Genomic DNA, 21,836 nt, shown 5'->3' with positions numbered 1-21,836 from the left:
ACTATCGTGATATATATATATATATATATATATAAGAATTAATCTTAAGTAGTCCTGAAAAGAGTTATATATATATATATATATATATATATATATATATATATATATATATATATATATATATATATATATAATTATAACTCTTTTTAGGACTACTTAAGATTAATTCTACATAAATATGCTGCGTTTTAAATAGGTGACGATTCAAATAGCTGGCTAATATGGTAAATTGGTGTATTTTAAGAGAGAAGCAGTTTTACAAACAGACCATATACCCGCCCAAACGGAGCGCTCAAAAAGCCGAGGGAACGCACCTAAGACCGGCCCACAATCTAGCTGTCTCCCTATTGGCTGGTGAAACACACTACTTTAAGCGCAGGGCGGGACCACGTTCAGTCTGAGCAGACACCTCAACCTGAGAGGACGTGCGTGTTCTGGGTGCGAGCACAAAAGTTTTGAGAGCGCAGAGTTGAGATCTGAGCGCGTAGACTTTAGATTTGAGTGCGCACAGGACATATTTGAGTGCGAGCAAAATGTTTGTGTCCAAGAAGAAGAAATGTGAGCACAAGCATGTGATTTTTAAGTGCACGCACACATTTTGAAAGAAAGCAGCAGAAATCTGAGTGCGAGCGCAAAATGTGAGCATGAGGAGAACAAATCTGAGCACGAGAAAGACAAATTATGCTCTCAAACTGAAAATCTACGCTCTTGAATAAAGATAGGATAATTCTTCCATACCTCTGATCTGTTTGCAAAAAATATGTGCACCTTTGCAGGGAGACTCATATGTGGGGTGCTTTATTCTTACAAGTCTGCATGTGACAAAGGGGAGCCAAAATCTGAATGCCTTGTTGAATTCCTATTTCAAGTTTGTGGGTTGGTAGGCATGCCAGATACCCAAATGTACTTGCACAAACAGTGAAAAAGTTAATATTTCATCATATGTCCCCTTCAAAACAATATGAATTAAACAGTTTTTGCTTGCTGTATTGATTCCTCTTTTGCTCAGTGGCTATTATAAAGTTCCCTCATATTCAGGGTTCTGTGTCCTGGCAGATTTAAATTTCCTGGATACATATATTATCTGTGTTTACTTTATAGGCAGGCTATATAAAGAATTTTCTGGAGAGATTTAGATATGTCAAACTTTAATACATTTTCCCAGGCCAAAACCAGCAATTACCAAACAACGGCGATACACTAAATAATGTAATTCCAGTGTAAGTGAGGGCGAGAAATATCAGTCCTTATGTGTAAAAAATGGCTTTCAAAATGTACATGAAGTAAAAAAAGAGGCTCCACCAGTCTTAATTAATAGGAGGAATGATTACAGCAAGTCAAACATGTCCCAATGTTAATATGAGCACCTTTACTACAGCTCTAAAGGAGGACAGCAAGGGAGTTTCTTCCTGGACTACTTCAACTGGCTTCTCTAGACTATAATATTGTTAAGATTACATGATGCTGATAAATTGCATGCTCTATCTTGAAAAAGTGTATGCACAATATATGATATTAAATGCAGATTTTCAAGGAGTTTATCAAGAAAAGAGATAATATAAAGCTCTATTCAGGACAGGGTTCATTCGTCTAACACAGATCATTAATGTTAGGATGGTATACCAAGTGATGTTCTGTTTCTCTTAGTATGAGCTAAGGCCCCTGCACCTCATCACGACAGCCTGCCCACTGCATCAGTGCTCTCTTCACTCGTAGGTATATGGCTCTCATCACCATGGCAACCATTGCACAGTGTATTCTGTGCTTGGTAACCAGCACTAGTGTAGGCTGAGAAAAACAGGTTGCTTTTCTCTTACCTTTTTTAAAAAAAAATGGTGCATAATGCCAGAAAGATGATTTTCATGCTTTCTATCTGCTGTCCTAAACTGTCAATTTTTTAACAGCTACATTCTCACAGTTGGCAACACTCGGTCATGTGGTGCTGCCACACATGCAGAAATATATGTTGAACACAAACACTCATACATGCATCACATTCATCACATTTGATTTCACTAATTAAGGGCTGCATGTACAGTAAAGCTGCTATGACTCTTTCATCATTAACAGTATTCCTGATTGCAGAGGGATTCACACTGAGTTGACTCAGCTTACACTTGATACAGCCTTTATACTGATTGTGTAATTAATGTATTATTGTGCATTTATTTTTCTTGCAGATAAATGAATAAACCTGAACCATTTATATATTTATAGTAAAGTGAACTCCTCCCTATGAAGCTCCTCAAACATTGAAAGCCATATGGTATACTCTACACACCCTTTTCAATGAGACACTATAAAGAAACTGCATCATTATATTGTTGTAAAAAGGTTCTATGATTTTAGAAGAGTGACAAAAATCACAACAATTATACAATTATGCAATACAACAATAAATAGGGTTCTGCAATGTTTGGCCTTTCTGGACATAGTGTAGGTGTTTAATGTTACACTGACTGCACCCCTGTGGTGGGATTCTGACATCATGTGTCGATCTAATTAACACTCACACCCCACACACTCAGCCTTGACTTGAACTGCTTCACCCAACTTCCATTACTATTACTATCCATTTTCTATAAGACCTTTCATTTCTGCTTTACACATAACATATAGTTCATTGGCACTCTTGAATCAAGAGAGCACAATCTAGTGGGATCATAAAATTAAGAAAATAATGCTTCATGAAGCTTAATTTGGCCATCACTGCAGTATACCCTTCACTACAAAAATGATAATGTTTAATGGGGAGAATGGGTAAAACGTCAAATGAAGAATATCTTTGCTACTAAAGAGTTCATTTATCATTTAATTTGTCCAAATTCCTCTGAGAGTTCATTCAACACAAGCAAATACACACACACACACACACACACACACACACACACACACACACACACACACACACTTTGTGCCCATTTATGCATCAATTTATGGTGGAAATGTCTTTATTTATGTAGGGAAAACCGAAACAACTCGTACGAGGTGATAATTATGTGTATAAAAATATAATGAAAGGCTCTCTGGCAATTTGTATTGCATTTATATGTATTCTCCTGTAGACCTATTTACAAGATGCACCTGAATGCACAATAAAGTCAGTCAGCGTTATGCTGTAATGTTAGATGGCTTATCAGTGCCTTAATTCAGTTTTGAGTGTACATCATTAGAAGTAAATATTATATATTCAAACTAACTGACTGTCTGGACTGACTGTCTGTCTATGACCCAATATGGCATAGTCCTACCTGCTCTTTGATCTCTTGAAGCTTATTGCTCTGCTCCCTGATGTCATGGAGGAGCTGCAGAGCTTTATCGTCCTCCTGTGACACTTCCATTCGAGCCTGTTCCAAACTTCGCTTTAGACTCTGAAACCAAGACATGCACATGTTGAGACAGTTAATAGTTTGCTGTGTTTACCCAGCTAAAACTACTGCAATCTAACACAAGAGCTTTGCAATCAGTGGTTATAATGTAATAATTGCCTTTGATTCCTCATCATGGTCATTCGGAGGCTATGCTCTTGAATTGGATTGCTGCTGAGGGGTTCATATTTTGTTAATAAATCATGCAATTCAAAACACCCGCTGCACCCAGCAGTCAAATCCTGTTAATGTACATTTAAAAGGCTCATGCAAACACATGCACATGCATATTTAGAACAAGTACAACAGTCTGTGTGTCCACTATAGAAGCTACTCACACTACATTCTGTGATGTAGGTTGCCAGGTCCTGTTCCAGGATTGTCCTCTGGGTCTCTGAGGCCTTCAACTCTATATCCTTCTGCTGCAGCACTGACTCAAGGTCAGACATCTTCCTCTGGACGAGTGAGATCTCCTGCTCCACCTGAAAACATGAACATAGCATGAACCTCACTTTCCTCTGACAGTTTAGTGCCATTTAATAAATCCCTGTGAGAAGATACTGTGAATTTTTCACAGCGTCCCTTGACAGTGAAGCTGTGTTAACAGAGGCTTCTTGTTGTCTAAAATATTAAAATCAATATTAGTAACAATGCACTTGTGTTTGTGTGTGTGTGCAAACATATGAGACTGCACTTGTTTGGTGGCACATGTCAGTGGTAGCGATTGATGATACAATTATATGTGCCATTACAGCATTACAGGGCCTGGGGAGCATTGGAAACCAGAAAAACAGCAGGGCTGGAAGCACAGCCACAGATACACAGTCTAAGTGTATAGTCGCACAAACACCCAGTAAGTATACAGACACATGCTCACAACAACACGGCGCCATAGCATTGGGCTGAAGCCACTCAAAGCAATGTTGTACTGGAATCCAACCTTACTGCAGAGAATCACTAAATACTTTCAGAAAGATTTTCCATTTCCAAACTATTTAGAAGGCAGATGTTGTATAGGGATCTGATCATAACACATGTTCATGATGAATAGTAAGATAGGCTGGAAGTAACAAACTGCATTTCAACTTCTTACTGTATTCTGTGATGAGTCACAGAATACAGTAAGAAGTTGTAGATGCATATAGATTTTTTGTGGGATCCAATGCACTGCAACTGGCCAGTCATTCTACAGTATATTCATCATTTTTACAGGTACGGAAGAGGATTGGGGCCAGGTAGGAGAAAAAAATAATAATTTTGCACTTGGAGAAAAAAGTTGAAATGACGATAACAAAGTCAACTTTTTGAATTTGGTAAAGTAGATTTCAAGCTACAACCTGATTTTCCTCAGTACGTCTACTATATGTCTAAAAAATGTAATTAATGACATAAAAACAGATTTCCCCAATTTTACCAAGAACAGTTCATTTATGTGTAATGGTATTTTAGTACTACACCCTTAAATATTGTGGTTATTGCTCATTATATGACATGATGAAAATCTTGCAGTCTACCTAACTGTTGAGATCGACACAGTTTCTCTAAAACAATGATCCTCTGATGACTTGTGTAAGGAACAACCAATCTGTGACTATCTTTCCAACATTATAGAACTCAAAACTTTTTTCTGGAACTGCATAATGAAAAAAAAATCCTCTTCTCTCTTTTTTTCTCCTACCTGGCCCCAATCCTCTTCCGTATGGAGGTGACGTTATGGCATTGGAACATTTCACTTCACACCAAGTTACGTTTTAAATCATATGGACTTCATTCCCCTGATATCTTACAACAAATTTGCAGTCTCCATATATATATATATATGCTTCGCTTGGTTAAGGCCATTAGCAAACATAATGTCGAGTACCAGTTATGCTGACGACAACCAGTTATATCTCCCATTATAATCTACTAATAATAGCAGCATAACCCAACTTAACGCCTGCCTTTCTGATATTATCTGGACTTCACAAAATTATCTTAAACGTTGAAATGATGAAACGTAAATTATCTTGCTTCCCACACCCAATTCTGTCATAACATTAGGCTAACTGCAAGAGATGTGGGTGTTTTATTTGATTCTGGCATTTGCGTTGATGACCTTGCAAAAAAGTTTGTTGAAGCATGTTTTTATTTTATCTATTCATTTTGTATTATTGTTTTTGTTGTATGTTACTTTAATGTATGTTTAAAGTACTTTTTAACACTGTTTAGAAAAGTACTATAAAATATGTTTATTATTATTATTATTATTATATTTAACATCACTGCAAGCTATAGTGAACGGCATTCTGAATTCTACTTTCAGTAATTTGTCACAATTATAAGATCAACTATATAGTCAATGTATCAAATAATATAGTCAATACGTAATGTTTGAATCCTGCTAACCAGACAGTGTAGCAAATCCACCAAAATATTATCTTTACCAATGAGGATTAACACATTAAGTGTAAAATTGAAAAAAAATTGTTGATGAAGGTCACTTAGCAAGCTCACTTGAACATTAATTTGATATTATTAAAGAAAATGGATAGTCATATATAGTTTTTCTTTTTTATGACTGTTAGAAAGGAAACTATTTTTGTAAAATGGTAAACGTACAACAATGAGATCTGATAATAGAGTTGGAGGAGAGATGCATGCTCTTCATAACAGTGTAAAATCATGTCTAATACATCACTAATTATGTTTTATATAGTTTTTCCATTGCATGGAAGATCATGTTTAGGACCTCAGTACCTCATACTTATATCATTGTACTTTTATTGTACTTTCACTTTTAATTTTACACCATGTGTTAAAAAGAAGGATTTGTACTGTTCAATCATGCACCAAAAAGCAATTGCCTGTACAACTGTAACAGATTTTTGCCATATCGAAAGCCCTGTTTTTAAAAGTCAATTTGTGAATACTAAGAGAGACGTGGAATACCAGGATACATAAACATGGACACACACACACTCCAGCTCAGCTACAGTGTAGAGGCAAACTGACAAACAGATGGCTGATTTAGCTCGTTCTGGAAACAAACTCTTACCATGTGAAGAGTAATACCTGTGACATGTGTCCGGCAATGCTGGCTTTTTGTATTTTTAATGAGGCTTTTCCAAAGGAGACAGTCTAAGGACTTGATGGAAGGAGTCACTAATCTGTAGGACAGGAGAGCGTGAGGAGAGGATGGGGGAGATAGTGAACGGAGAGAAACATGACGGCAAGCAGTCGTTATGCACAACCTCTCTTGAAAACTGAAGGGCTGACTCAGTGCTCTTATATAAAACACTTCATAATCATGCTGTATAGTTTAGACCTTTTTCAGTCCGTCAATTGGAAAAATAACCTTTCATGTGTGTTCTGACACCCACCATATAAGTGACAGCATATTATAGAATTCATGTGTCAAACAGTTGTGAGTATTGCATTTAAAACTAGATATATTCATGTTTATTACTAATTATTAATCAAGCAAATGTGCCTTTATTAAATACATTTCAAAACCATATATTGACTCTAATACAAAAAAAGAGCAATGAACAATCAAGCACTGAATACATATAACACTTATTCCATTTTTATAGTAACATCTCACAGATACAAGCAGATACAGTATGCTGTTCACGGAAAAACATACTGTGCCGACCAAATATACGCTCATATTCCAGCTTAACAGAGACTATAAATAGCCTGCTTGTGTTCACACAACAGCTTCTTTTACCACTGCTGGATATATTTGGCAGCTTTTGTGATCAAGAGGCAGGCAGAAGAATGAGTGACAGAGGGAGAATGTCTATTAAAAGCAGAGGCTCACCTCCCACTCCTACAGTAACACGCAAGCTCAACTATCATGAGGACTAGTGGATTTCTATGTGGTTTTACTATTGCATTATTCTGAACTGCCATTTACATTGTTGTTAAATTGTCTATTTCTGTCATTTGACTGTGCTCTAATGTGCATACCGTCTGTGACCAGCAGGATATAACCATTATGTTGCTGCCTGGATCACACACAGTAGCATTTGTGTTAAAAAAAAAACAAAGCTAAGCAGAAATTACAGATGAACAACGGATATTATGAGTCTCTAGAGATTACTCTGGTGCTTGCTAATATTTGCCCAGAAATGTCACTGATGTAATCATTATGCTTCAAGGGTCATAATGGGGTGAGTTGTTCAGTAACACAGCAGGCTACACAGAATGTGCCCAAGCAACATCAGAATACTGCCTGGTATTCCAGTATGACATGATGCTGGAGCAGGTGGCTTGTCATGAGTTATGATGGCATGAGCAAAGTGTTAGATGAGGTAAGCTTTCTCTAACAACCTGCTGATTCTCAGCCTGGAGGCACATTACATCAGTGACACTTTGGTTTAAATGAGACGTCAACATTTTGTTTCTGTGAAATCAGGGAGCAAAGTGTTTAAAGAAACCATTTTAATCAGTGAAAATACTTTCAACACCGGACTGAACTGGTATACCGAATTTGATCACTTGGTGTCGACTCAGCAGCTGCTCGGACGTAGAACATAATGACACTGAAAGAAGCCACGAATGAGCGTCCACTTTGGGGCAGTAATGCACCTCTAAGCTGAGGGTGAGACTCAGTTCTTTTGCCCAAAAGGTTTTCCATATTGGTGCAGTTTTCATTTTCATTGAGATTAACTCTGCAATTTCTCATTATGTCATCCAAAAAATATGTAAACTTACTATAGTAAACAAACAATGTGTTCTGTGCACATTCCCACCTCCACTGATCTCTTTCATTTTCTCTCTATTTCTCTGCAGTGCAAGCAATAGAGCATGGGCAGATAGTTTATCAATAGCGGGTAACATCGTTCTCCCAGACTGATAAAAAAAAAAATGGCGCTATGTTGCTGATGTTGGCTGCTGCATTATTTGGGAGAACTTGCCATTATTACAAATGCCACTTCAGCTTATGTGTGTAAAATCTGACCAGTTTTAGCTCACACACTGGCCTGAACTGGCAAAACCAAAAATCAACCCAACTCAACTAATTTTCACAGAAGCCTGGTTGATGTCTCCTGGTGGCTCTCAGAGCTGCAAACCCACATATGAATCTCATACATCTATATGTGCTGAGACAATAACAACACTGCATAGCTTAGTGTTGTATTCTTCTTAACAATGAGGAGAACTTCCACAACACCAAGCCAGTGGTAAAGTTGGTGGTTACAGGGTGCCATCTTAGAATGAGGCACCAGATGGGACTCAGATCTGGCTGTCTTCCTCCCAGACTGAATAGCTGACTGCCCATAATGAGCTCAGCTAACAGACTGTGCAGCTGTGCCCCTCCTCTGCAATAATTATCTCCCTGAAAGCAGTTACTAATAACTATACCTTTATAAACTCGTTACATCCAGAGGAAAGGTAGTTTGACCACTGAGCTGGACTACATTTGTTTGCTGAACATTTCCATGTTCAAGTTATTGAAACATTATGTATAAATAAACAAGTCCAGAAAATTATCCTACATTTGGTAGGCAAGCATTATAATTGCAGTATCTGCAATCCTAAATGTTCATATACTGTTTGTTTATAACAACTCATCATCAACAGAACAGTAATGTTCAGCAGAACACTGGCTTCCAACCCAGTCGAGGAGCTCTTTTTCGTGGGTTGGATAATGTGTGCTGGTCTCTGAGTCACCGTTGTTGAAGAGGAGGAGAGTGGAAAGAGGTTGCATCCCAGTCATGGTGTTGCTCTACATTCAGTCTGCAAGGTGACAAGGGGCCAGTGCTACTGTATGGCCTGTAGGCAGCAGTGAATCACAGACCTGTTGCAACACTGTAGTGGCACAGATTAGTCTCTAAAAACAAGCTCACCATCCCCTCTAGTTTCATCTTTCAGCCGTCTTCTCGAAATATACTAAGAGACATTATATGCCTATTGTCATGACAAAAATAAACGAGTTATACATCAGTCATGCACTAAAGATACAGCACTTCAGGATTCTGCTTCTGCAGCAGTTCTCTGATTCAAACTTGTTTTTCCAGCTCCAGCTTGATATCACAACACTACAGTTTTAGAGAGTTGGACTAGTGGATTTGCAATGGTTAGCACCATGAAGCATGTGTAGTGGAGGACTGGCTGAGGAGAAGAAGTGGAAAAATGTAAAAGGGCACCAGCTGCATGCGGTATGTTAGCATGTAGGTTAGCATACATGGCAATGCATCATGTTTTCTTGAATTAAAAGACCACCCTTGAGGGCACTTCATCACATTTTTTTCTACTGGAAGGTCACCCTAGTGGACATTTTGTCATGTTTTTTCAATTTCGGAGCACCTTAAAGGGCACTTAATCATGTGCTCTTCACTGGAAGGGCATTTCAGAAGGCACTTTATAATCTATCATGGGGGCATCCATCAGGTAACTTTTGGCTCAGACACCCCTGCTTTAAAATATGTACCAGGGAAACTATTCGTGGAAGAAAAAAATCACTTCTCTAACAAGCTAAATTCCAAAGTTGGAATAACTTCAACAAAACAGTGATCCATGAAACAGCGACACTGCCTGTGTTGTAAAATTTGACATGGCCTCTTTACTTGAACATAGAATGTTAAGAAATCTTTTGGTTGCTGTTTTCCCTGCAATGACCACAAAGTGCAGTTACCTTTCATGGTCACATGGTGCTATCGTTAATGTTAATGCACATTTGATATGGTTCTCATATGTTTAGATCAGGCAATGGCTATGTTATTATTGTAATGTAAATTAGAACAAAAAATACGTAGTGCTGCAAATAGTATAAGTGATTTTCAATAGTGCATTTGGAGAAATGAGATCTGTGTTTCAATCAGTACTTTTTGAACATTTCAGCATATCTTAAAAATACAGCGATAATACTGATAAATTTGGAGTATGATGTGACATTTTATTACGGTTTTAAATTTTAAATTTAAAACTATTTCTAAAGTAGTTAGAAGTGTGTACAGTGTACACATAGATAGAGCTACAGGCTTGGAAGTCCTGCAAGTAGGACAGGAGTTTCTTATCCTTGAGGCCTGATGGCGGATGCACCAACACACCCAAAGGAATACATGACCAATTAAACATCACTGTTGTTAGAATTATTGCAAGTATCCAGTGCAATGTGTTGCAATACAAGGGGTGTTAAACAAGTCAACTAAAGATGCAATTAGCCTTTAATAACTAATTGGCTGGTATTATTCAAAGACAATGCTGTTGCATGGCAAATGTTCCACATAACAAGGTTCAATATGGCACTAAAAACTTTCAGTGTTCATTGGGGCCACCAAAGCTATAGACCTGCACCTGAATGCTCTGACATCAATGCATTTGTTGTGGTCGAGTTGACAGAATATCACAATCTATAAAAGTATCCTGAGCACTTAGGAAAGCACTTCAAAAATCCAGTCTGTCATTATATCACAAATCCAAACGACAAAGAGGATCAGTGTGGGCTTCTAAAGGAGGCTTTTGGGAAAATGACACTTGAGGATATGGAGCAGTAGAGCTCTCTCTCTCTCATCACAACTCATATTAGCATCACATCACATTAGCACAGATTTGTTCTGCAGAGAGTTGCCTTCTTTTTGACTACGCACAGGTGTCTCTCATTTCCTCTGTACCATCTACATCCAATTGGTTCTGTCTCCACAAACAGGTAAACACAGATTTAAAAAAAACACCCACACAGATGTGACTGCACACTCCTCCTGGCAACTTTAACCATTTATATAATGAATATAGTCTACATTATTCCAGGCAACTTATAAAGCACACTGCATGTGAAGCATGAATCACATTATCCAGGTGGTGTACATAATAAGGGGCCTGTCCAGGGAGTGGCCATGGGTGGCAGAGGCCCCCTCTGGAATCTGATTGGCCACCCCAGGTGCCAAGCCATTATTCTAAACTATGATGGGCTCTCTGCCCAGTCGAAAGCTGGATTTTAGGCTTGTTTATTTTTTCATTGGTACTTTATTGAAGTTACATTTTAAGGGGATTTAAAAAATGTCAGAAGCTTTTTATTGATGGTGACAGTATGCTGTATTGTGATCTGTTTCTTTTAGATGGATATAATATATTGTAAAGTAATCAATATAGATATGATTAGTGGAGACAGAAATAATAAATTAAAGCTTTTCTGATACTAACCTTGAATAGGTCCCCTAACCAAACACATCGGAACACATCCCTGCAGATAATACTATTCTATATACTATATACTACCATCATCTATCTTTTCATCTACTTAGCAATCCCTACAACAAACTCTTCATCAATATTCTGTTTTGTTCTGCCTAAAAAGTCCTGTCAGTGCTGTAATTTGCGATCCAGCTGAATAGGCGCCAGAAAGAAGCAGCAAGCATCCTTCACCTCTTCTCCACCCTTGGCAAAAGCTGCTGTTACCATAGAGATACTTTCCTCCAACCACAGTCAGCTTGTCATACTTTTTCCAACTGACTTTGGAATTTTCAGTTTTGTTTCTGGATCTCAACCCCAACTGCTAGAGCACCTGACCAACTGGAGGCTTTAAGTGAGTTGAGATCATTTGAAAAAATCCCTGCGTTATAGACATTCAGATAAACTTTGTCTCAAAACTTCCTCAGTCTTGGCATAGATTAATCAAATTTTAAAATTTTTTAAAAAGCATACAGTGTCACGACCAAATACAAACAGTGCAGAGTTTGAACGCCACCCCAGGGAGTGATAGCCATCTGTATGAGTGTATGCTACAGTAAGCACAGTGAAGAAGAGAGATGGGCAAACAAAGACACAGCATTTCAGTGTCGTGACCAAGAATAGTGCTCATTCCTGATAGACAAGATATAGCTGCTGCATAAGCTTGCTGCCAGCAGTGCTATCTAATCTTAGAAATCCTCAGCTGTAGTGTCAGTCAATCAATCAGTCAGGTAATAGGTCCATCATTGTGACATGCAAAATAACAATGCGCTGTAGCAGTTTAGAGCTGTAAACAAAGATAGTGATTTCATTCCTTCCCTGACGAAGTCATCACCCTCACCCCCTACGTTATCGTTGATAGGAGCAGTACTGTAAGTAAAACAGTATAGCACTTACTCAGGGACTGCTACAGCTACAGCTTTTCTACGAAGCTCCTTAGACGCGGCACCTCTTCGTCCAGTTAGCCCGCTCATGTGGGGTCTCCCTCGGAAGCCACCAGCCAGAATGAGAGCTTCGCTGGTTAATCAAATTCAGGGATGTCATCCTCACTGGGGAGAGAGTGGAGCCGAGAGGAGAGAGAGATGTGCTGTGGCAGGGCAGAAAGCCGTGAGGCAGCGAGAGCAACTGGAGATTACTGCTTACAGAGAGACAGAGCGGAGGAGAGAAGGAGGGAGTGGAGGACTAGAGAGAAACGGCATTGTAGAGTAATGCAGCAGACCGGTGATGACATACTGTAGAGAGTGAGAGGAAGCTTCCACCCTCTCTCTCTTTTTCTCTATTCCCTGTCACCCGCTCACCCTTACCACCCCCAACTGTTTCATTCTCTCCCTGTACTGCAGCAGCCGTCACTAATCATCCTAATGTATGCTGCTTGACACAATGCGTTAACATACAGCTACCAACAGTTGAAAACTACTGTATGTGCATGTCAGTTACTAACGACTTCCTAAATTGAGCAGCTCATAAGTGATTAAACACAATCACCCTCTACTAAACCTCCCCTAAATGAGCTGACGTGTTGCAATCTAATAACTGGCAAGACAAGAATGCATTGCAGTAAAACTCTGTTTTGATCTGCAAGTAAACAATTTAAAAATAGATGCGGTTCTTGCTTGAAGGAAGTAGGCAGTATAAATGTAACATGTAGGATTTCCTTATTGATAGCACTGTATACCATCCTTCTCCCTACCAACACAGCCCTTTATGATCAGGCACCATCATATCTTAAAGAGTTCATAGTACCCCAATACCCAACTACAACACTATGGTGTCAAATTGCAGGGTTACTTTTGGTTCCAAGAGTTTCCAAAGTAAATTGGGAGCCAGAGCCTTTAGTTAACAAGCTCCTCTCCTGTACATCATCTCCCATTTCAATCCAGGAAGCAGACACCCTCTTTACATTTCAGAGTAGGATTACAATGTTCCTTTTGATGAAGTTTATAGTTAGGGCTGGCTCAGGCTCGCTCTGCACCAGTCACGTTATGCCGCTGTAGGCTAAGACTGCCAGGACTTCCCATGATGCACCAAGCTTCTTTCTCCTCCTCTCTGTTGATATTTATGTCCCATTAATACATGTTACTAACTATACTTCCTCCTTCCTGAATCTGTGATTTCTAGCCCAATACTTTTATTATCATTATGAGTCATATTTATATTATTTTTACTGCCATTATTAGCAATACTGCCACTGTTATCATTCCATTATACTCACTGCTAATCTTGCTATTAGTCATATTTTTATCATTAGTATAACTATTACTACTGATACATCTGCTGTTATTTCCATTCTAGTATATTTACTGCTACTATTACTAATATTAGTCATATTTATGTTATTACCAATATTAATACTGATACTACTGTTGTTATTTTCATTCTATGATAATCATTGCCAGTATTTTTACTAGTCAAAGAGAGTGCTATTGTTGTTGTTTCTAGGAATTTCTGTCCCTTTGTGTCTCTCTTTCCCCCTCTCCCTCTACTCCCTCTCTCTCTTCCCCTCACATTCTATGTATTGTAATTTTATTATGTTGTTCAGTTCTGTACAAAGGACATCTATTGCATGTCTGTTCATCCTGGCAGGGGGATCCCTCCTCTGTTGCCCTTGCTGAGCTTTCCTACATTTTCGTCTTCTGTTAATGGTTTTTCTTTTTCTTTTCTGACTTAATTTATACTGTATGGTTAGAAATTGCTTTGCTTTGCTTTTAGAGAAAGCTCAGCAAGACTTAACAGAAGCTTTCTAACAATATATCATAATCCTGTACAGCCAAAATGTCACTTACAGCCATCCATCCTTGACTCTGCATTTCTGTAATTGCTTGCAATAAAAGCACTAAACAGTGAATTGCTGCTAAAGACGCATAGTGCTTTGTATCAGAATCATCTCTGACAGAATACACTGAACATACCGTAACAGAATGTGCACAGCTACAATGTAACAAAGCATATTGAAGTATTATTGTACTAGGGTAAACAGTACATGTCATGTCACAACCTAACAAGGTCCCCAGTGTCTGACACATTAGTTCTGGCTCACCTCAATTTTCTTGTTTTTATGCTAATGTGAGCCAAGGGACACGTCACAGTGTTACACACACACACACACACACACACACACACACACACACACACACACACACACACACACACACACACACACACACACACAGTAACAGATGGCAGAACCTAACCTGGCAAGCAGTATTACATCAGCAGCAGACGGGACAAAATGTTTAGAAGGTGAGAGCACAGTACTGTACAATCAATGAGTGTTACAGTACTCAGTGACAGACGGACAACAGGGGCAGTACTCACTTACACCACTTACTGGTTGTTAATTAGACCTTTATGACTGTAATACTACCACAGGCATATGGAAATCTTGGCTTAGTTGTATAACAACAGAGAGGGATTTTGTACCTCACGTTAGGCGGGCATGCCCCCATTTACAGGCCTGGAATCAGATCACACCTTTACAATCTCAACCCAATCCTGACACATCCTCGCTACTGTCAGGATTTGCCCAAATCTGTCTCTTTGCTCGTTGAATCCAGTGCATTAATGCCATTTTCTAGCTCAGTTGCTTCAGACGTCTTTGATTCAGACAAGCAGATCTGTTGCTGTAATCTGAAGAGAAATCTGTGTCTGGACAAACACACAACCAGGAAGGGCCCTAAATTAAAATATTTCCCCACATAGGCCCAAGATGAGATCATCACCTGCCACAGAAACAGACACATATGCAGCACAGTATTCAACGAAAAGTTTTCTTATCAGACCAAAAATATCTGTGAAAAAAAATGTGTAATGATTTATTAATAGAACCTGTTTTTAGCTTATGCCATTACATAATGCAGCATGGTGCTTGTATGTGACTTCTTTCAGTTCAAACCATTAGAGCTACCATACAACAAGTTGTGCATCTACAGTGCATGCAATGGTAATTCTAGCTGCTAAAAGTTGTTGCTTCTTTGATTAAATTTTTTTTTTTTTTTTAAGTGTATTTGCCTTTGCTACATTAAGTTTACTTAACACTTAAAAGTCACAAGTGGAAGGAATAAAGTTAAACAATTTTAACTACAGTTTTGACTGAATGTAATATCTTAGTGATTGGTTTGACTGATCAGTATGAAATAGGGTTGCATTTGCACAGTGATTTGGAGTATTGGGTCGAGGCTGAGGCATCATAGTGATGTTACCTAGCAACAAGGTACTGTATGTGTCTCAGGCCAATCCCAGCTAAATTCTTAAGTAAAGATGGAAAAATGTATGTTTTCATCAGGTTATGTAATGAACTGTAATTCCCAATCACTTCAAGTTGTGTTGGTAATTCAAATCTTTCTGCAATGTGCAAGCATAATATTGTTCATTTAAGGGAATATGTTTTTGTATTCCAGCAAAAATAATGGTAGGTAATAAACGAAGTGGACATACCACATGGTAGAGCAATGGCAGAAACTATCGTCAGGGGGGAACTTAAAAGATGAGACTGAGCAGAACCTCTGTAGCAGGTAGCAGAATCTTTCCAAGTCATTTAGAAGAAGTAGCAGTGTAGAAACACTGCCATCCACTGGCAAAACATTGAAATAGCTACATTTTTTTTTATACATCTTGTGTGTTCAGTCATGTTGGTGTGAGGTTCGGGCTATCAGAAAGAAATACTGCAATCTAGAGGTTTGAAGAGACACATTTTGTTACATAACCGGAAGCCAAGCCTTGTATTAGCTGAAAAAAGGCAGAGTCAGGCCAGTATGACTAAGAGTTGATGTTACGTAAGCACAGAACACTAAGTACTAGGAAGACGTTGCTCTAGATACTCACTGTAAACTGCCACTATTAAAGGAGCTACATTCACGGAGGGAATTTAAGGCTTCTTACCCATTTGGTTAATCACATGACTACCACAGGCAATGTGGAAAGGGGATGGGGTGTCTCTTGCAAAATTTACAGACAAAGCCTTTGATGTTGTTGACAAAACACACATAATTCTATTTATGTTCTCTGAGGGTAAAATGTCTTTGTGATTGGTTCTAAATACTGGAGAGCTGTAAATGTAGTTACAGCTGTACCACTGCAGATGTTTAAAAAGACTACATTACCATCAATAATCTCCACTTATCAAAACAAATGGTAACCCAGAGTAATTGGGTAGTCATTCATTAAATCATTGAGAAGCAATTTCATAACATTCACCATTAAAAAAACAGCTCTTCCAAAACACTTTTAAGATCTTCATCTGTGCAGTTTTTGAAAGCTGTGCAGTAGGCTGCTGATTGTTTACCAATTGCTTTGAGGAATGTGAATGCAATACTACTTTTTTTCCACAGAGGGAGCCATAGTCTATAATAAAGAGCAATGAGGCCGAGTTTGTAATATTTATTTCTATCCAAAGTGTGCTAGACTTATGTCTATTTATAAACATTAATGACATTAAGCTTAATGCAATGTTTTTCCTACATTGACAAAAATGTATTTTATCCACAAACAAGCATTACATGATGCTGTCTGCATTATTTTGCAATGTTTTGACATGAAACATGAATAATCATACATTGTATTAAACATTGAATTTGACTGAGTTATTCTTTTATATTCACTGTGGGTTTACTTGAATATTTATCAAAAAGGGTTGTGTGGCGGTCTTTTCTAGTTTTTTCTCATTTGCAGTTGTGTTTTCTAAAATGTAGCATTTTCTCATTTGTGAAATTTTCTGAAATGTAATGTTTTGACCATCAGGGCCACCATGCATAATACAATGTATAATTCTTTCAATAGCACAAAGGTTGTTGTCGTTTTTCCTGTATAATTTCAACTCAACAGCATTACACTAATAAGGATAATGTGGGCTTCTAAATTCATTCAGCTTAGCAGTTTATCAAAGCAGTGATGTTTTGATGTGCTCTGAGGGAATCACCCATTATCCAGTGTGTGGTCCCCTCAGCCCCCGAAGCTAGGCAACAGTGGACCAGCAGGCTGTGACCCACTTCTTTTGTGCCTTCACTTTATCAGCTCAAGAGGCTTTGTTTGTAATCATTCATCACCAATGCCCCGCCCCCCACATCCTAACCTCATCTCTCCCGAAATCATAGTCACAGATACACACGTTGTAGTATCGGTGAGGACCTTTACTCAGAATGTTAATTCCTTAACCTTTAACCTCAATTAACTCTAACCTAAACCTAATCTTAACTGTAATTGTAACCCTTAATTTATGCCCTATCCCTAAATGAGCCTTATATTCCTCATAAAGCAGTAAGCAAGCTGTTCTCAGTTTTCTCCTGAGAAAAAATATGATACCCATAAACACAGTAATTAGCAAAATTTTGAGACCCAGTACTGTTGATTCAAATCACTTCTATTGTCTTGGTCCTGTAATTCCTAACATTTCATGAGTAACGTCTAGCTTACTGATGGACAATTTTGATCAATTTCTTAATGTCTTGATGTCTTAGATTTTTTTTATACCGAAACACTCAAACTGTGGAAAAAAAACACAGATACCTTATTCACAGGAGTTTTTGGTCTGTGAAGATGAGGCATAACTAAGTATTGAGACCAGTGTAACATTTCTCTGGTCATGTGAACAGCTGAAATGGATGCAAACAGCTACAATTAATTTCTCATTACATTTGTTGAATTAATCTATTTTGATTCTGTTGTAAAATATATACATAATATAATAGCAAATGTAAACACAATAAATGAAACTAAACACAAATATGGAAAACAAAGAATGCAGAATAGATAGATTAGCTTACTGAACATACTACAGAGAAAAGAATGGCACAGTGTAAAACATAATAAAATAAATACCCTGCATTATTATTTAGCAACGGCACATATTGCTTATCAGCCATTGTATCATAGTAAATGTAGTCTACACATTATTAAAAATGTCCGCTTTCAGAGTTGTATATGCTATTCTTAGTCTACATATAGTAGCCTGTGTTATTATTGTATAATTATCAGTGATGCATTAACCTTTAAACATAATTTTAATGTTGAAGCTGGTGATGTTCAAACTAATTAAAATTATTTTATCAGGTAAATAGAATCTATGAGAAGCCTTAATCAATATGCTGCTTTTTTTTTATTTTTTAAATAAAATCCTAATCTGTAAAAAGTAACAGCTACTTGGACAACAAAATGCAAAATATAGGCCATCTTTCTCTCTTTCCCTTGGCACTGACAATCATACACAAATATATTGTAGCAGACCATTTCCTACATTTTAAGTTATTTTGTGTCTTTTTTTGGTCATTTTGTGTCTTTTCTAGTTATTTTGTGTCTTTTTTTTTGTCATTTTGTGTCCTTTTTAGTTATTTTGTGTCTTTTTTGTTCATTTTGTCTTTTTTAGTAATTTTGTGTCTTTTTTCTGTCATTTTGTGTCTTTTTAAATAATTTAGGTTTTTTTCTGTCATTTTGTGTCTTATTTTGGTCATTTTGTGTCCTTTTTAGTTATTTTGTGTCTTTTTTGTTCATTTTGTGTCCTCTTTAGTTATTTTGTGTCTTTTTTCTGTCATTTTGTGTCTTTTTTAAGTAATTTAGTTTTTTTTGGTCATTTTGTCTTTTTTCTGTCATTTTGTGTCTTTTTTAAGTAATTTATTTTTTTTGGTCATTTTGTCTTTTTCTGTCATTTTGTGTCTTTTTTAAGTAATTTAGTTTTTTTGGTCATTTTGTGTCTTTTTTTGTAATTTTGTGTCTTTTTTTCTGTCATTTTGTGTCTTTTTTGGTCATTTTGTGTCTTTTTTTGGGTCATATTGTGTGGTTTTTTGTAATTATGTGTCTTTTTTCTGTCATTTTGTGTCTTTTTTAAGTAATTTAGTTTTTTTTCTGTCATTTTGTGTTTTTAAAAAAAAAGTAATTTGGTGTCTTTTTTGGTAATTTTGTGTCCTTTTTAGTTATTTTGTGTCTTTTTTGGTCATTTTGTGTCCTCTTTAGTTATTTTGTGTCTTTTTTTTTGGCCATTTTGTGTCGTTTTGTGTCTTTTTTAAGTAATTTAGTTTTTTTTCGGTCATTTTGTCTTGTTTTAGTAATTTTGTGTTTTTTTTCTGTCATTTTGTGTCTTTTTTAAGTAATTTAGTTTTTTTTGGTCACTTTGTCTTGTTTTAGTAATTTTGTGTTTTTTTCTGTCATTTTGTGTCTTTTTTAAGTAATTTAGATTTTTTTTGTAATTTTGTGTCTTTTTTGTAATTTTGTGTCTTTTTTCTGTCATTTTGTGTCTTTTTTAAGGAATTTAGTTTTTTTCTGTCATTTTGTGTCTTTTTTAGTTGTTTTGTGTCTTTTTTTGTCATTTTGTGTCTTTTTTAGTAATTGTGTGTCCTTTTTCTGTCATTTTGTGTCTTTTTTAAAGTAATTTAGTTTTTTTCTGTCATTTTGTGTCTTTTTAGGTCATTTTGTGTCCTCTTTAGTTATTTTGTGTCTTTTTTGGTCATTTTGTGTCTTTTTTGGTCATTTTGTGTCTTTTTTAAGTAATTTAGTTTTTTTTGGTCATTTTGTCTTTTTTCTGTCATTTTGTGTCTTTTTTAAGTAATTTAGTTTTTTTGGTCATTTTGTCTTTTTCTGTCATTTTGTGTCTTTTTTAAGTAATTTAGTTTTTTTTGGTCATTTTGTGTCTTTTTTTGTAATTTTGTGTCTTTTTTTCTGTCATTTTGTGTCTTTTTTGGTCATTTTGTGTCTTTTTTTGGGTCATTTCGTGTCTTCTTTTGGTAATTATGTGTCTTTTTTCTGTCATTTTGTGTCTTTTTTAAGTAATTTAGTTTTTTTCTGTCATTTTGTGTCTTTTTTTAAAAAGTAATTTGGTGTCTTTTTTGGTAATTTTGTGTCCTTTTTAGTTATTTTGTGTCTTTTTTGGTCATTTTGTGTCCTCTTTAGTTATTTTGTGTCTTTTTTTGGCAATTTTGTGTCTTTTTTAAGTAATTTAGTTTTTTCTGTCATTTTGTGTCTTTTTTAGTTATTTTGTGTCTTTTTTTAGTAATTTTGTGTCTTTTTTCTGTCATTTTGTCTTTTTTAAGTAATTTAGATTTTTTTGGTCATTTTGTGTCTTTTTTTTTTAGTAATTTTGTCTTTTTTAAGGAATTTAGGTTTTTTTCTGTCATTTTGTGTCTTTTTTAGTTGCTTTGTGTCTTTTTTTGGTCATTTTGTGTCCTTTTTAGTTATTTTGTGTCTTTTTTTGGTCATTTTGTGTCTTTTTTCTGTCATTTTGTGTCTTTTTAAAGTAATTTAGTTTTTTTCTGTCATTTTGTGCCTTTTTTTTTTTTTGTAATTTTGTGTCTTTTTTTGGTCATTTTGATACTGCCTCCAGCGGCCCCGGTAATTTGAGTTTGAGACCCCTGCTCTAAAGTAACGATAAACTTTAACAACAGAGACACAAGTACACACTTCACAGGTACGCAGTTAATTTGTCGCACTGCTCCTTTTGTTTAATAAACGGACCGTTTCATTTTCATTTTCATCCTTTACATATACATTTAAACCACAAACTACGGAGTTTGTTTTGAGATCATTTAAGTTTTTCAAAGACGAACAAAATTTTTAAAATAACAACATTTCTTACTACAAGTTTTAGGGGTGCTGAGCCCATGGCTAGCATTAAATGAATGCCCGAGGCAGTATCTATTTTATAATATAGCTGGACCTCACATCCTGCTTCAGTTAGCCTACTTACATAAAATAAGGGGGAAAGACAACAAAACTGCTTAGCTGTTCAGACTAGATTAACAAAAAAAACTTTATTACTGTTACATAACGTTGGATTCGATTTCGTTTGTGACAACTAACGCAAAAATAATAACAATATAAATATAACACAAAACAGCAATTAGCTATCTTACCTCTTGATGGTAGCGATAGTATGCTCGTTAATTAGCATACCTGTAACTATGGTAACAGTTTAACTGACGGAGGAGCTAGTTAGTGTGTTTCTTGCTTTTTTCATTTAAAGGAGGTACAGCTAACAGGTTTGTTAATAACTCTTTCTAAAGAGTTGCATTTCTATATTTTAAGTATGATATACTGAAAAAAATGTTTTAATTACCTTAATGGCCGGAATCATTTCGACAGTTACATGGAGTGAAAACAAAAAGGCCTCATGGGTAACATTAGGGTAAAAAAACCAACTCTCACAGGAATCATTTGATATAGTAACACAACGTTATACAACCAGACAAAAGATGTATGAATGTTGTGTTATATGGAAAAAAAAAAGTGTATATTTGAGGAAAATGTTAAAAGGAAAGTCAAAGTTTTAATTGGTTTAAAATGTTTTTGTTAGTTCAAGAAAACAAACTGCTTCACAGACTTCCAGTC

The 21,836-nt window shown here is 36.5% G+C and overlaps 1 protein-coding gene across 7 annotated transcripts in view; it reads right to left on the bottom strand.

Moving 5' to 3' along the window:
• LOC131975170 (citron Rho-interacting kinase) overlaps positions 1-12,798 on the bottom strand; it is a 69,362-nt gene extending 56,564 nt beyond the window's left edge. For 6 of the 7 annotated variants that reach the window (XM_059337743.1, XM_059337746.1, XM_059337744.1 and 3 more), the window contains exons 1-4: positions 12,426-12,798; positions 6,406-6,517; positions 3,707-3,850; positions 3,252-3,371 (exon numbers count right to left, since the gene is read on the bottom strand). In XM_059337743.1, the coding sequence (XP_059193726.1) occupies positions 3,252-3,371; positions 3,707-3,850; positions 6,406-6,517; positions 12,426-12,502 (453 nt within the window). In that variant the 5' untranslated portion in view covers positions 12,503-12,798. The remainder of the gene's footprint in view (positions 1-3,251; positions 3,372-3,706; positions 3,851-6,405; positions 6,518-12,425) is intronic. The other variant, XM_059337748.1, reaches the window with a different exon arrangement.
• Positions 12,799-21,836: the final 9,038 nt, after the last annotated feature.

The sequence above is a fragment of the Centropristis striata genome, chromosome 7 (genome assembly GCF_030273125.1).
Source record: "Centropristis striata isolate RG_2023a ecotype Rhode Island chromosome 7, C.striata_1.0, whole genome shotgun sequence".
In the NCBI taxonomy this organism is placed as follows: domain Eukaryota; kingdom Metazoa; phylum Chordata; class Actinopteri; order Perciformes; family Serranidae; genus Centropristis; species Centropristis striata.
Note: the sequence above shows the minus strand (reverse complement) of the source record. Positions and strands in the feature narration are given on the sequence as shown.